This window comes from Cimex lectularius, unplaced genomic scaffold (assembly GCF_000648675.2).
Source record: "Cimex lectularius strain Harlan isolate CLEC.00 unplaced genomic scaffold, Clec_2.1 scaffold208, whole genome shotgun sequence".
In the NCBI taxonomy this organism is placed as follows: Eukaryota; Metazoa; Arthropoda; class Insecta; order Hemiptera; family Cimicidae; genus Cimex; species Cimex lectularius.
Window position 1 is genome coordinate 206,015 of NW_019392797.1, and position 16,294 is coordinate 222,308.

The window sequence follows — 16,294 nt, forward strand, 5'->3', positions numbered from 1 at the left end:
ACATTGGATAAATGTTAATTGGCAATAAATCATAATTTCTTGCCTATTTCATTCGAAAGGTTAAAACCTTTGGACGCGAGGAGGTGCCACGACCTTTGAAAAGAACGCCCGCGGTTCAAATTTTTTTAGTTCTGCCCGTGACAGATTTCACACGCCGTGAAGCTGCGACATTTTAACACATATTTTAATATGCATGAGCTCGTAAATCGTACACGTGATAACCATCGTAAACATGCCCGGACGATTCATTTTATCAGTTTTCCATAGATAAAAATCAGCGACGTCTAAAGAGAGAATAATATTTATTTAAAATATAAACAGCTGACCGAAGATTGGATTAATTGGGGGGAAAAAATCTGGATTGCAACATGCCCTAAAACGCTGACCTTTAGTGAAAATTAAATTCAAGATTATCCTCAATCATTAAACAACATTAAACCATTTATCGACAGTAATAGCCTTTCTTATTCCATAATTGGCTCGTCCTGGTAAAATCCTGTTCTTATCCTCCGAAGACATGCTGAATTTTAAAAATACGGGAATAAAACAGATCCTGTCGTGCGGAAAGATGTCGTCAGTCCGGAAAGTCCAGCTGCGAAAGTTGGCACGAGTTAAAATTCCAACGCTTTCTCATTTTATGTGTTAAATAAACCGTTGTCCAAAGAGATAACTGCCTCTTTTCGGACAGAGAGGTAACTAATTTTACTACTTCAAAAAAAAGAAAAACTATTGTTATTGTTCAACCTGTCCCGGAGCTGACCTGGTTCCTGCAGGGGAGATTTCTTCACCTTGGTACAAAATGCTCCCCGTCCAATAGTACAAAAAAAAAAAACTTTTTAACTAAGAACTAATTAACTGTAATGGTGCTATGAATACATGTCAGGTATGTCGATTTGACATCACAACCAAACTGAAAATATAAAACTAACTACAAAGCAGATCAAAACTTGATAATAAATTCAGCTTAACAAAAACTGGCAATTGATTAGAAGTATAATCACAATTGGTTGTAAATGGAAATAATTTATTATTCAATTTATAGATGGGTATAAAAATTGTCGAACTTAATGAAAAAATAAGCAATCATCATCGTATATAAGGTCAACCAGCATATTCACAAGCGTAAGCGAAAGCAAATTAAATTAAGCAAATAGTACAGATCACATGAAGAGACCTGTAAAACCAGTATCATCACAATAAATAAACTAAACAAGTATATAAAAGTTAGGATGAAAAATATAGAAAAAAAGAATTATGACATCTTTCAACCTGCATCATCAACACGTCGAGAGTACAAAACCTTTGTCGAATCATCTAACATATAGAAGAATTGAGAGTGAGTGTAGATTCTAATGAAAGAGCTAGCAGCGATCAAAGGATCCTAAGGATAGCAGGGACTAAATTCATCCGGCATCATCAGCTTACCAAGAGTAAGACTGGCGATTTTTCGTCTTCTAATCATCAGAGGACACGGAATCACACAAAAATTTAAGATGTAGCTTAAGCCTAAATAAATTACAGTAACTAAATAATGCAGAAGTCACGATCTGTAAAATCAACTTCATCACAATAAAGAGACAAAGCAGGTAGACAAAATAATTCATCCGGAAACGTATCATGAAGTGGAGTGATAAATTTGGCCGAAACAAGTCTTTTAATAAATTTTTTTCAGCATGTCACAGTATAAACCTTTGTCAAATCAGCCACATCATCAGCCGGCATCCTCAGATGTTATTGATTTTATATCATCTAATCATCAGTAAACGGGGAATTTCACCAAATTGTAACGTAAACGCAACAAATTGAGGTATTAAAATAATACAGATAACACGTACGTAAAGCCAGCATCATCACACTATGGAGAAAAAAGTTCGACAAAATAGGATGAATTATCCGGCAACGTATCAGCATTTGAAAGTGAATAATTTCTGAGAAAACAAGGCTTTTAAGTTAATCTTCATCATCAGGACGTGGAAAGTATTAGCATTCAACATCACAGGCAAGTTGAGAGGGTTCAGTTATTAAGTTTAATGAACAAACCATCAGTGATCAATCTCTTACGAGGAGTAACCGGCTTGATCATCTCATTTAATAAGCACATGCGATTTTGTAGCTTTTCCTCGCCAAATTAACCATTTTAATTTCAAAACAACTCTTTTGTGCACCAAATTAACCCTTTTCAGTTTGAAATTATCTCATTTCTGTACACTGTAAATTAATCCTTTTTTTACATCAAATTAATCCATTTTAATTTCAAATTAGATCTTTCTTTAAAGCATTAAAAACCGAGGTGAAATGAAGAAAGGAAAGCAAAATTCCTGTATATTTGAGAAAACCTTTTTAATATAAAATAATTAAGCTCTTTGGAGATCATATAAAAATTTATTACAATTAAAAACAAAAATATGACCTTAAACATACAAATAAATTCTGCTTCTTTTAATTTGACAATTTTTTAAATGAAAAATAACGACTCTTAAAAACTGTATGAAAACGAATTACAGTTAAAATTAAAAATTATATAAAATAAAATATTAGAAATAAAGAATTCTTTTAATTTGANCATCCTAAATGTATTTGTTAAATGTAAACAATGTTTGTAAATCCCAGGCCCTGAAGATGATCTCAATAAAGATCGAAAAGTTGGCACGATAAAGAAAATGTTTTTATGAAACTACATCACACCAGACCGCATCTCACGATTTCCGAGTCACAAACTTTTACGAGTTTCAAAAGTTCTTGTGTAAGGTATAAAGAAGATTTCCTTGGTTCTGTAAATAGTGACAGATATGGCGATTATAGAAATGTTGCCTCTACTAATGAGCATAAAATAATTGTATACAAAATTAACGTTAAATTGCTACAGATTACAAACGGTTCAAAAAAAATAGTCATTGTTTTGAAAAAAATTTCATTGTATTAAAAGTATACAAAAGCTTGAACAAACTAAATTAAATGTTCAAAATGTCCTCCTTTGGTGTGCATTTCAAAGCTCAATTATGTTCCAAAAAGAACTGTCAGAGGATAGAGCGTCAAGTCAGTCTGTATCATCATCGTATAAGGCAACTCAGCACAAGGCTGGTTAATCAACGAAGAAAGTTCTATAGAATGTAAGGCCATCAGCATGCAGCGAGCGTACAATTTGACAAAGCAGAGCTTGGACTAAATAATACTCGACCGTTATGAAGATTTTCATTATACGTAAAATATGTTTTCATAACCGCTGAATTGGTTTAGGCGTTGAAGCATATAACGGAACAATTTTATTGTAGAACGCTATCTCCGAAAATGAAGTTGAAAACTTTTACCCCATTTTTGTTTTGCTTGAGTAACAAATGAGCCAATTCCGATTGAATAGGAATTATGATTTGAAGATGGCGAACCTGAGAATTAGAAGCATTTTAACGAAAGCCGCTGGGTTGAATTAAATAATTGCAAACTGACGGAAGGAAGAAATTATTGAACGATAACATTTACGTCAAGTTTATTGGTTATCCGTTTTTGTTGTAAAAATATTTTTTCAAAGATTGACTTTCTAATGTTTCCAATTATTCTTCTTGTACAGTTTAATTTTTTTTTAAATAGTGTGTTTATTTCACTGTTATAATAATACAGATTAACACTGGATTGAAGATATTACTGCGGTTAAGCGAAAGTGAATCCACCGTCGGTTTGTCACGGACCATGAGGATTAGGCAATCAAGCAAACTGATGATGCCCTGGAATGTCTATGCCATAAACAGTTTCTCATCATCTTAAAATCACCCCGTCATCAAAAAACCTCGTTATGACGGATCACTTACGACAAAGTTATTATTTCGGCTTACGTCTGTTTGACCTTTTAGGTGATGATTACTATTTAATGACATATAAGACGGTTTTGATAAATTCGAAAAATATGGGCATAATTATGCAAATTAAATTATAAATAAATTCACTAATTTGGTGATCCGCTTGACTAATTAATATCTTACAATTAATTAAGGTTTTTAGTTGAGATAAAAAAGTCAATGGCACGAGCGGGATTCGAACCCACGATCTTCGGCTAGATACGCCGCTGCTCTACCACTTGAGCTATCGTGACCTCGATCCACTCGGACACCAACTTCCCATCTCAACCCCACCTTTTGAATTACCTAGCCGAAGATCGTGGGTTCGAATCCCGCTCGTGACTTTTTTATCTTAACTGAAAACCTTAACCTACCTTTTAACCATTTTCTCAGATTGCCTAGATGGAATAAAATTGATGCATGATAATATAATCATGATAAATCTTGCGTAAGAAAGTAGAACAATGAATTAATAATTAAACACTATCGGACATTATATCCTAAAAATATTCGTAATAAAATTTGAGCGTCCGGAAAATACTATCTGGGGGAACGTAATCCCTTTCCCACATCGCTCATCAACTGTCATGAACACGCATGAGATGTATAATCTGAACATGTACAAAAGTCAAACAATTATTTGATCCTCTCACACAATTTGTCTGCAAGTCTAATCGATCCGATAAGAGTTGAACAATGTTTCAGGATATACTTCTATTATCTCTGAATAGTCAGTTATCTTGGATTATTTTTTTATAAGAATGACTTTACAATATTCAATGTGTTTTGTACTTTAAGCTTATATGAGCTCAATTCTGTACATATGTGTATGTCGACTTTAAGACTTCTCGCTGGTGTTGGCAGTCTAGAGTGAGACCTCTGACTTATCCGTTCCGCCACCTAAGTATGGCACCAGGGGCTGTCAACAGCTAGGTTATATCAGCCTCTAAACCAGCATTTTAAAGCTATATATGTACACTTAGTTTCTCACTCAAGTAGATCGGTTGACATTCCATTACCGACCTTGGTGGTCACCCCGGACATATTCACGCTAATAAATACAATCTCAACAAACAAGGAAACACAAAATGAGATATCTATAAGTACAATAGCACAGCCGTTTCGTAACAAATCAGAATTTTCATATCTTACACGCTCTCTATATCGAGCTAAGGAACCCTTCAACTGAGACATATACACCATCGTTTCTCTACATGCCAGAGACATACGCAGGCTTTAGCTGTAGATTGTGACAACCTCGCATAACTTTTTCTTAAGACTTGTCCGCTTTATTGTTATCCTCGAGACCTACGTGTCCAGGACCCAAATAACTACCAACAAGAGGTTCCACTTCACAATATCTCTCCAACAATAGCCCCTATTTCTCCGTGGGGTAGTAGATTTAGTATATCAAAATTTCTTAAAAGATAGTGTGAGTTGAAATAATCCTTATTTTCATTTTGCTATTTATTTTATATTGATTATATTTTACTTCGTACTGTCGTATTTTCAACATTGCACGACTTTGTCTATTTGTAAATATCAAATTTTCCATTTTTTTAAGGTTCCACGATTTGTGTAATATCCATAATCAACCCATGCATCACATTTCTGCTCCTTCCATGAATAAATGCATAACGAATAAACCACCCATGGCGGCAAAGGGGTTCAATAATCTCAGCATATATTATTTTTTTAAATATATAATTTTTAGACCGAACAATATTTTTAAGGAGAGTCATATAACTATTTAAGATACACTGATTCATCTATTAATCAGCTTTTTTTTTCGTCAACGTATTTTCATGTATAAAAAATTTATATATGTTGTTTCTTAACGCGTTCGAGGACTAATTTTACCTATATAATTAATTAGTTAGTATGTTTAATAAATCTTCACAGGAAATTATTTCTTTTTGACGTTTCGCAACATTGACCAATTGGACCAGTTTTATGCATATTTTAAACTGTGAACTGTTTGATGTTTTACCCCATAATTTTATTAATAATTGAATAATTACATTAGAACTAAATAATATCACAATACCTGTGCGTTGAGTGGAGAGAAAAACTAAAGGGAAACAAACAGATGTAATTATGCTAATATGTAAGTAGAATCTCAAAAACAAAATTGGGTGTGGGACCTAAGGCACTCCTAAAACTTTACAAAAGCGTGTATCTCAACGCGTTTAGTCTCTCCTCAAATAGTAGGTCCAAAAATACAACGGAACAAAGCCGAAGAAAAGCATTACTTTGAACAGCTAAAGGATATAAACAAAAATTATCAAAGAATCAACACCGGCACAGGATGGCCCACACAACTTGATTTAGAGCTGTGGGCAGAAGTAACACTACCAAAAGAGAAAAAATGGATCGGAAAATAGATTCTGGAAGAAGTGGAAGTCTATTTGAAACAAAAAACGCTGTTTAACTTACGGAGGCCGAGTTTAAGGCTCAAGGGTTCATATAAAATTTTTCTATAGATTGATGGAATCGTTTGATAATTATAATAATTTTGTGTTAGAAAACACAATCGAAGGCGAAAAATGTAAGAGGACTTTTTTCAAAAAAATTTGTATTCAGGGGTTTTGGAGTGAGAAAGCGAATATCAGTTTTATTTCTTGCTAAAAAATATTTTAACCTGTTTTGCTAATCGCTAGGTCAAAATTGTATTGGGTTGTCCGGAAAATAATGCAGGATTTTAAGTTTTCATTAAAAAAAATCTATATAAAATATTCTGTTTACGTTTACAGGATTACTCATTTGTATGAATGTCAACACTTATTAATCCTCTTCCAAATGATATTGTTTGTTTACCTCTGTAGCATTCCGCTACTTGGAAATAATTCAGTCATCCTTATAATGTCAAAGCGAGAATTTCGTACGATTTTCTTTTACGAGTTTAAACTCGGCCGAAGCGGAGCCCAAACGGCTAGAAACATTAACCAAGTCTGGGGCGAGGGTTGTGTTAATGAGTGCACTGTGCAAAGGTGGTTTAAAAAATTTCGGGAGGGAGATTTCAGCCTTGAAGATGAAGAAGGTCGTGGAAGGCCTTCCTCTCTTAATGATGATGTTCTGCGATCAGTGGTGGAAGAAAACCCCAAAACAACTGTTCGAGAACTTGCAGAGCAACTCAAAGTCAGTAAAACGACCGTCGCTGACCACCTCAAGGCGATTGGAAAAGTGAAAAAACTCGAAAATTGGGTTCCACACTCATTAAACGATCGCCAAAAAAATCAGCGCTTTGATGTTTGTGCATCACTTCTTTGTCGAAACAAAAATGACCCATTTCTGGCCAGAATTGTTACATGTGACGAAAAGTGGATTCTGGACAGTGGCTCGACAAAGGAGAAGCTCCAATACATTTTCCAAAGCCCCCAACTCATCAAAAAAAGGTAATGGTTACGGTATGGTGGGCTTCATTTGGTTTAATACACTACAGCTTCTTAAATCCTGGCGAAACCATCAATGCTGAATCATACTGTAACCAAATTAATACCATGCATCAGAAATTGGCAGTAATGAAGCCCTCTTTGGTCAATCGGAAAGGGCCCATTTTGTTGCATGACAACGCTCGACCACATGTGTCACGTGTAACGTCACAAAAATTATTGGAGCTTGGCTATGAAACTTTGCCTCACCCACCCTACTCTCCGGACCTCTCGCCTACTGACTACCATTTTTTTAGACACCTGGACCACTACTTACAACACATAATATTCAAAAATCAAACGGAACTGGAAAATGCATTTATTGACTTTATCAATTCTAAAACTTCTGAATTCTACTCAGACGGAATTAATAAGTTACCAACACGTTGGGAGAAATGTATTGAGAGTATGGGAAATTATTTTAAAGAACATTGCTTTAAAGTAACTAGTTTCTTTTTTTTTGTTTAATACCAAAATCCTGCATTATTTTCCGGACAACCCAATACTTCGCAGCTAGCCACGGCAAAGCTATGGGTATCGTTGATATTAAAATGCATAATTTATGACAGCGTCCGTAGAAAAGCAGACTAATCCATGCATGGTTTTAGTAGGCATAATTGGCCAATTGTAAAAGAATTAATTATTCTTTTTAATCTAAGGACTTGGTTGAGATGAAAAAGCTAGTGTCACGAGTGGAATTCGAACCCATGACCTTCGGATCAATACGCTGGTACTATTGTACGATAGCTGAAGTGGTTAGTAGAGCAGCATTACAATAGATTAAAATATTGTTTTAGCAAGAAACAAAATTGATATTAGTTTTTTGTACCACCCAAAAACCGATACTATGTTTTGGAAAAGTCAAAAAATATTGTTTCGTCAAATTTTTCGAATTCCTATGCCTCGGATTTTTTTCGAAAATCACAATCATGGTTAAACTTTGAAACGCCCAAACCGATCCACATGAAACTTTACAAGGGTTTAAAGCAACTTGATATACTACAAATAACGGTACAAACGTCGTCTCTGCAAATAAATGAGAAACATTTTGGCCTCCTTTTTTTCGAAAATGAAGATAACTTCGAAACGAATCCACCGATCTAGCGGAAACTTTACAAACATTATGAAATCTCTAAAACGTAACTGTCCAAGTCAAAAATGAATATTTTCTGTTTGCAATGAATATTCTTATTCAATATTTTTATAGGGTGCTAACAACGAATCCGAATTATCCGAATTTGTTTTTTGTTTTTTTTCAAAAACAATTTTTAACCTATTTTACTCAAAGCGTCTTTTGGTTTATGTAACTTTTTTTATATTTAAAGCTTTTGCCCGTCAAATTAACCCTTTTTGGCACCAAATGAACTCTTTTTAATTCCAAATTAAATTAATTATCATTAAAAGATCTTTGATAAGAACAAAAAGATTAAAACGCGGGAAAGATCCCCTGGAAACTAACCACCCACGATAGTCTGTCTGTAGCTTGTAAAGAAAATCGGATTGCCAGGATTTTTGAGTTTGAGCTGAAAGCGCGATGAGTGAACTGAGTATTTTCTTTTCCATCAAACTGGCTCTATCCTTAAATACTTTTTTATCTATGTAAATAAATTAGAACCGAAGGTGAATATAAAACCTTTAATGAGTTTTTATTGTTTTCATTGTTATTTTTCTCTCTGATAATGGCATAAACTCAAAATATTGTTGACATAGCCTGAAAGAAGAAATATTGTACTTCCCAGCCTTTGTAATAATGTTGAATTTCGATAAAATCGAAATGACATGCATTTTTTAGTGGAACGCCGAAAATTTGTATCAATTGGCTTTACAGGGTACTTATAACGAATCCGAGTTGGTTTTCCAAAGTCAAATTTTTTTGGGGGGCTACTTTACTGGAAGCAGAAGTGCCCTTTAGTTTTTGTAACTTGTTTGTAATTCTGTTTTCTTAACTTACGTAAAAAAAATCTACTGCTATTTATTCACGTGGAAATAAATGTAATACAACGATAGAAAATCATATAAAATGTAATTAATTTAATATAAATAATTCAATTGAAATACATTTATTTTTTCTCGTCGCTTAGGGTCCATTGGCATGGGCGCTCGTACAAATTATTTTTAACGTTCTATATTTATTAAAAATTAAATTAAATGTCAGAAATAATAAGTATAAATATACTGCATTTAAAAATATTACCTTAGTAAAATTAGTTTTCTCTTTTTCTTTAACTATTAAAAAAATATTCAAGTTTCAACCTTGTCTTCAACTAGCCTGATTGTTTTACAATTTGGCCATTTTCTAAAATTGTTTGCAGACTCCTAGTCTAGACAATGGGGCTTAAAAATTCACAATATAGTGTTACTTGCCAAAATAATCATAAAATGGGACAACAAAATAAGAATAAAGTTTTATTTATTGTATTAATTTTGTGTTAGTTCTAGATTAAGTGCAATTCACCACTTTTTTAAGTTGTTTCCTGCTATGTTTCAACACATTTTGTCAAATCACAGCCTTTTGCTTTTTTTGTAACCAACCCTTACATATTACTGAATGGTGAAAAGCACTGTGATTTATTTTTGTTGAAATTACATTCTAACATGCTAGCATTACAAATAGTGCATTGTAAAAAAGTAATTTATTTTTCATAATAATTCGCCTGAAACAAACCCTTTAGCCTGTTTCTCAACTTACACTATTCTAATTCTCTTCATAAATAAGTTAAATATGTTGCCATTCCCTGGTAATTCATGAAGCTTGGAATAAATTGGAACGCTTGTTGACATCGTCTGGCCAGAGGGACTAAAATGTACGTATTGATTCAGATTTGCCAAAACTATGATAAGATAGGATGAAGCTAGGTTGTTAAATAGGAAAATACAGTGCAACTGTAATCTAGTAAATATTTGCTTTAAAACAAATTTGGGATAATATGACGTTTTTATATATTATAAATATAATGGAGATAAAGATAGTTTCTTTCAAATCGTTATGCGTGTCTTGTATAGATTTATAGACCAGTATAAATTATTTTTATTGGAGAAACTTGTAACAAAGGAAGAGAGTAAGGTCTAGAATGCGGGAAACAGGAATGCCGGGAGGGTTGAAAGGGGTGAAAATCGTTATAAGCTAGGACTCACCTTCATAGACATCGTGAGGCGGTTTTGGGGGTGGTCGTTTAGCGTGCGAGCCTTCCAGACGTCCGAGAGTGCATGGCGATCGGAAGACGGCGAAGTTGGAAGTCAAAATAAAAGGAAACAAAGCGAAACCGACAGTTTGCCATGTGGATGGAGACTGGCTGAAGTGGGGTCCGCGGCGTCGCATCAAGTGAACGCCGCGGGAGGGGTGGCCGAGTCCCCACCAGGACCGGTGGCCTACTACGCCTGCCTTCCGTTTCAATCCCCGATATTATCCCTGTCCTGTAACAACCCCCTTTGTAATCTTGTGCTCCTGATTAATTTACATACGCTTTACCTCGAAACTTCGAATTTCGCAATAATGAAAGGCGGGGAATATAAAATATTGTTGATCATTTAGAGGAGGTGGTCCCTCAGTAAAACCAAATACAGGATATATTGAAAAATACCGTTTACAGCAAAATAACAAATATGATCAAAAGATCAATAATTCCGCCTTGTTTCATAATTTTGGTTTTTCAGTTAGCGAGATCTGAAAAATATCATTGATTCCAACAAAGTATACTCGTCAAGAATAAGCAAGGTGGATTAAATAATAATTTAGTTATTGTTGTATTATTATTTATTATTATATATGTATAATAATTAATTCATTACAGTTAGTGGGCCGATTGACCAATTAACATTTTTCAGTTGATTAATATTTATGAAAGGTATTGGTCACGATAGTGGTCGAGTAGCGGCGTGGGTTCGTGAGTTAGCCGAAGGTCGTGGGTTCGAATCCCGCTCGTGACGCTGACTTTTATATCTCGACCAATACCTTTCATAAATATTAATTAATTGAAAAATGTTAATTGGTCAATCGGACCACGAACTGTAATGGATTTAATAATTAAACTGAAGTATATCTTCACGATAGCTCTCCGGGGCCATTTCATTTGTCGCCGAGAATCAAATAGATTACACGATATTTGAAAAATGGCAAAAAGGAGGGAAAATTCAAAAGGTGTGGTTGAGATGGGAAGTTAGTGTCCGAGTGGATCTATAGCTCAAGTGGTAGAGTAGTGGCGTATCTAGATGAAGATCGTGGGTTCGAATCCCGCTCGTGACGCTGACTTTTTTATATAAACTAAAAACCTTAATTAATTGAAAAATATTAATTGGTCAAGCGGAACACGAAAACTAGTGAATTTAATGAGTTAAGTGAAGTATATCTTCACGAAAGCTCTCCGTGGCCATTTCATTTTTCGCCGAGAATCAATAGATTACACGACATTTGAAAAATTGCAAAAAGGAGGGAAAATTGAAAAGGTGTGGTTGAGATGGGATGTTAGTGTCCGAGACGGATCGAAGTCAAGATAGCTCAAGTGGTAGAGTAGCGGCGTATTTAGCCGAAGGTCGTGGGTTCGAATACCGCTCGTGACGCTGACTTTTTTATCTCGACCAACACCTTTCATAAATATTAAATAATAATAATAGTAATTTTATTAATTGAAGTCAATAGGGTTAAGTATGACAATTTGATACGAAATAGGGTTAATTTTAATTTTAAAAGATTAATTTGTAATTAAAAAGGATTAGTTTTTTGCAAAAAAAGTTACTTTGAAATAAAAAAGCGTTTATCCGATGGAAAAAATTAATTTAGAATTAAAAGGTTGATGTTAAATGAAAATAGTAAATTTGATTTGAAAAAGGGTTAATTTGAAATAAAAAGATTAATTTGAAATTAAAAAGAGTTAATTTGATGCTAATTGCTAAGGGCTACTCTGACGGAAAATGGGTTAGTTTGAAATTAAAAGAGTTAATCCTATGCTGGAAAACGGTTAATTTGCATATGAAAAGGTTAATTTCAAATTTTATAAAATCAATTTGATGCGGAAAAAAATGGTTAATTTGATGGTAAAAGAGGTCATTTCAAAGGATTTGCTGCTTATAGCTCTAAATCGTGTTGCTCCTACTGCATCCTGTGCCTGTGTTGATACTTCGATACTTTTTGTTTACATGCTTTAGCTGTTCAAAGTAATGCTTTTCTTCCGTTGTATTTTTGGACCGACTATTTGACCAATGAGAGACTATACTGAGATACACGCTTTTGTAAAGTTTTAGGAGTGCCTTAGGTCCCACAACAAATTTTGTTTTTGAGATTCTACTTGCATATCAGCACAAGTACATCTATTTGTTTTCCTTACCTTTAGTTTTTCTCCCCAATCAACGCCCAGGTATTTTGATATTATTTTATTTCTAATTTAATTATTCAATTATTAACAAATTTATGGGGAAAAACATCAGACAGTATCGTCAGTTCACTAGTTAAAATATGCATAAAACTGGTCCACTTGGACAGGTCAATGTTGTCAACAAAAAGAAATCATTTCCTGTAAAGATTTATTAAGCATACTAACTAATTAATTAGATAGGAAAAATTAGTCCTTTGCCAATTTGCCAGTGGATTCTACATTCAAAAAGGAACCAAAAAGTACATTTGTATTTTAAGTACTTCCCGTTTGAATTCAGGGCCTTATGAGATTCGAACCTAGCACTCTTTCAATGATGGATTGTTGTGACAACGCATTTTGCGACTATCCCTGATTATTTATCTCGAATTTAACTTAACTATGTTCGGCAGTTTAATAATAACACAAAGATTCAAGAAAGTGAATTATTTTTATTAGATTTTGTTCTTGATTACGGTTTCAATACGTGGTATTAACAATCTTGCCATACGGATGTATTTGCTCAGCATTTTTGAAAAATGTACAGGTGATTATTTTCCTCTCGGCTCATGGTTTAATTCTCAATTTATTAAAATGGAATTTTTAATATTAAGTATACTTTTATTGTTCAAAGAGGTTTTTAGTATAGTGGATGAGCAGAAAGAATCGAACATCTCGCTGTTGAATGTGAACATGTCTTCTACACCATTATCAACATTGATAAGGAGAAAAAGACTAACGGGCGGAATAGAAACTCAACCGAAAGAAGTATCAATGGTCGGCAGCTTGCAAAGAAAAGCAGACCGTAAACATTTTTGCGGGGTAACTCTTATAACGTTGAAGCACGGGATCACAGGTTGCAGCTGCGTTGTCATGGGTTTACCGACAGAAGCTGGTTTGTTAGAAATCAGTAAGTTTATAGTTGTCGCTGGAGAAAAGAGATGGGACACAAAACGTGAATCGCGATTGAGAGATGTCCAGTCTTTCCGGAAGGATGATAGATGTGAAATCGATGAAGAAACGGGCATATGGAAATTCGGCTTGGGATATTTAGAATTGTCGATGCCTTTTCCAGACTGGGGCGGACCCGACTATGCCCCCGGAATGCCCAAAACTCAGGAAGAATACGAAGTGGCCTTAAAGAGTTTCTACGACAACGTCGAATACGCTCAAGGGAGTAGAACGAAATATTGCTACACGTACGGCTGGGGAGCCAAGAAGTACGATCCCAAAACAGGCAATCCCTGGTTATTTCCTTTCTATTTGAACAAAAGAGCAATGCAGTTCATAGAGTTGAAGGATTGTCAGGACAGACTGTGCAGCAATGGGTTTTGCGCTTTCAAAATCGATCAGGCAGGTGCAGTTTGCCTCGGAGTACCAGACAACAAAGACGGTGCCATCTGCAAAGGCGATGCCGGCAATCCTCTGATGTGCGGGAACAAATTTTTTGGTGTTGCCGAAGAAATGCCCGATTGCGGGATGACCCTCAAATTCGCCATCTTCTACAAACTTGATATTGGCGTTATCCAAAGTTTTAAAAAGGGGGCTGCTACTTGTCCTTTTTCTCACATCACTCGCAGTCAGTGGATCATGATTAGTTTAGTTCTCATCGGATATGTAACAGTGTAAAGTTTTGGAAATACCTAATTTTATACTCAAATAAAACACGTTATAACATACATATGTAAATAAATCATATGAGTTTTAATTCGCCAAAAGGCAAAATTATATAAATCTCTGGTCTGTTTAAGGCGCATTAAAACGCTAAGTGTTGAACGCTTTTATTTAAAAAGAAAAAAATTGAATACTGATATTCATTGCAAATAAAAGAAACTCATTTTTGGCCTGGGCAATTTTTTCTACGATGATTTGTGTTCCCCTAAAAAATTTAAAACCTCCCCAGACTTTATCCAAATTATGTTCATCGATGAAAAGCTGGATTATTCGTCTTTCAGCCTGTGTCAACAATGTATAGATTTTATACCATTACAAGTGAGACGAATAAGGTGAAATCAACAAAAACACCTCAAACGTTTTATTTTTCATCTCCAGTTCTAATTTAGATGGAAACGACGTTTATACCATTTCCTACAGAGTAGAGTTCTTAATTGTTGTAAAGTTTCCACCAGATGGGTGTAGACGTTTCAAAGTTATCGCCATGTTTGGGCTTTTTGGAAAAAAATGAGGACAACATGTGTTTTGTTTACTATCTACTTGACCTACATTTAATGTCAAGTAATGCAATCCTGCTTATTCTTCTTTGATGTTCGTTTAAAAGAACGAACACAAATTGACTGTTATATACATAATAACTTTGAAATATATGCGCAACAAAGGTAGAAAGTCATAATTAGAAGAATAGGTATACATAATTTAATTAAAATATTTTTTCTTGGCTTGTAGGGGCCCATTGGCAAGAACTCTCTTACAAATTTTCAACATTCTATATTTATTTTTTTTTTTATTAAAAAAGGTATCAGAAATAATAGGTATAGTACAAATATGCTTACAAAATAACTTGAAATATTTCTTCTATGGTGTATTTGCATGAATGTTCGGTCGCGTCTAATGTTTTTCGACCCATATTATTTCCAAAAAGGATTCATTAAAATCAATCCCAGGTTCATCCCCCTCTTGAGTAAAAACATTTTTTAAACTAATTTAGGCCCACAGAGGCTTAGTTTACTTAACATACGTAGAGAGCGCCGTACTCAGGACAACATATTTTCCATTGCAATGGAAGTTCTCTGTAATTAAAATGGTTCATAATTCAAATAAACCTTCTGCTCTTCCTCGTTCTTATCGACCTAGTCTCCTTTCTATCGCCAAAATTCTAGAAAAACTACTCGGACGATTATTGCCAATAATTGAAAATTCCAATAGGGAACTGAATTCTCACCTTTATACGCATTACTTAAGCGCTAAATGAATTGTTTTGTACGCTTTATTTTCGGCTCTCTAAGGAGGTCCCACTGATATGTAGTACGTTCTTTAGCTTGAAGTGGTTATACCCTTCCCACCGCAGGTTGTACTTCCTTGGCTCCTTCCTTTACCAAACAATATCTTCCCCCTCCCCCTCCCGTATATATGCTCTTCTCACCTTTAGGTATTCCGTACACAACCGTCATACTCGTTCTAGCTCTTCTGATCTCTATCCTCCTAAACACAGAACTTCTGCTTTCGGTGTTACTTCCTCACCACGTTCATAGGGCCTCTGGAATTCCCTTCCTCACTCTGTCCGCTGCGCTTCTTCCCTTCCCACCTTTAAGACCCGTCTATTTGATTACCACCTGTCATTGTAACTTATCACCAGAATTGCAAAAATATTATTAAATCATCCGTATTGTTAAGAATAATTGTCTGTTTTAATTTTATACACTATATTTTCAGTATAAGTTTAAAATGTACATATTTTTTAATTGGTTTTGTAACTTTGCAATAGTAATTGTTCTTTTGTATTTGTGTTGAGATACGGCTCTATTATGTAGTTTCGTTATTAAAGGGGGCTTTAAGCCCCAGAATAAAATTTATTTTCTTTTTCTTCATTAGGGGTGTTCCTCAGGGAAGCATACTTGGCCTATTTCTATTTTCAATATACACTGCAGATATTCCTACACAAGTTAACATTTCAACACATACATTCGCTGATGATACAGTGATTCTTACACGTGATTCGGATCCCTCAATT

At 34.5% G+C, this 16,294-nt stretch overlaps 2 protein-coding genes across 2 annotated transcripts in view; one reads left to right on the forward strand and one right to left on the reverse strand.

Moving 5' to 3' along the window:
• LOC106664855 (ankyrin repeat domain-containing protein 29) overlaps positions 1-10,598 on the reverse strand; it is a 57,528-nt gene extending 46,930 nt beyond the window's left edge. Inside the window, exon 1 of the mRNA XM_014390884.2 lies at positions 10,397-10,598. Coding sequence (XP_014246370.1) covers positions 10,397-10,408 — 12 coding nt within the window. The 5' untranslated portion in view covers positions 10,409-10,598. The remainder of the gene's footprint in view (positions 1-10,396) is intronic.
• The window catches only part of LOC106664853 (testisin-like), a 73,018-nt gene that overhangs the window by 49,436 nt on the left and 7,288 nt on the right, over positions 1-16,294 (forward strand). The gene's annotated exons all lie outside the window — the stretch shown is intronic.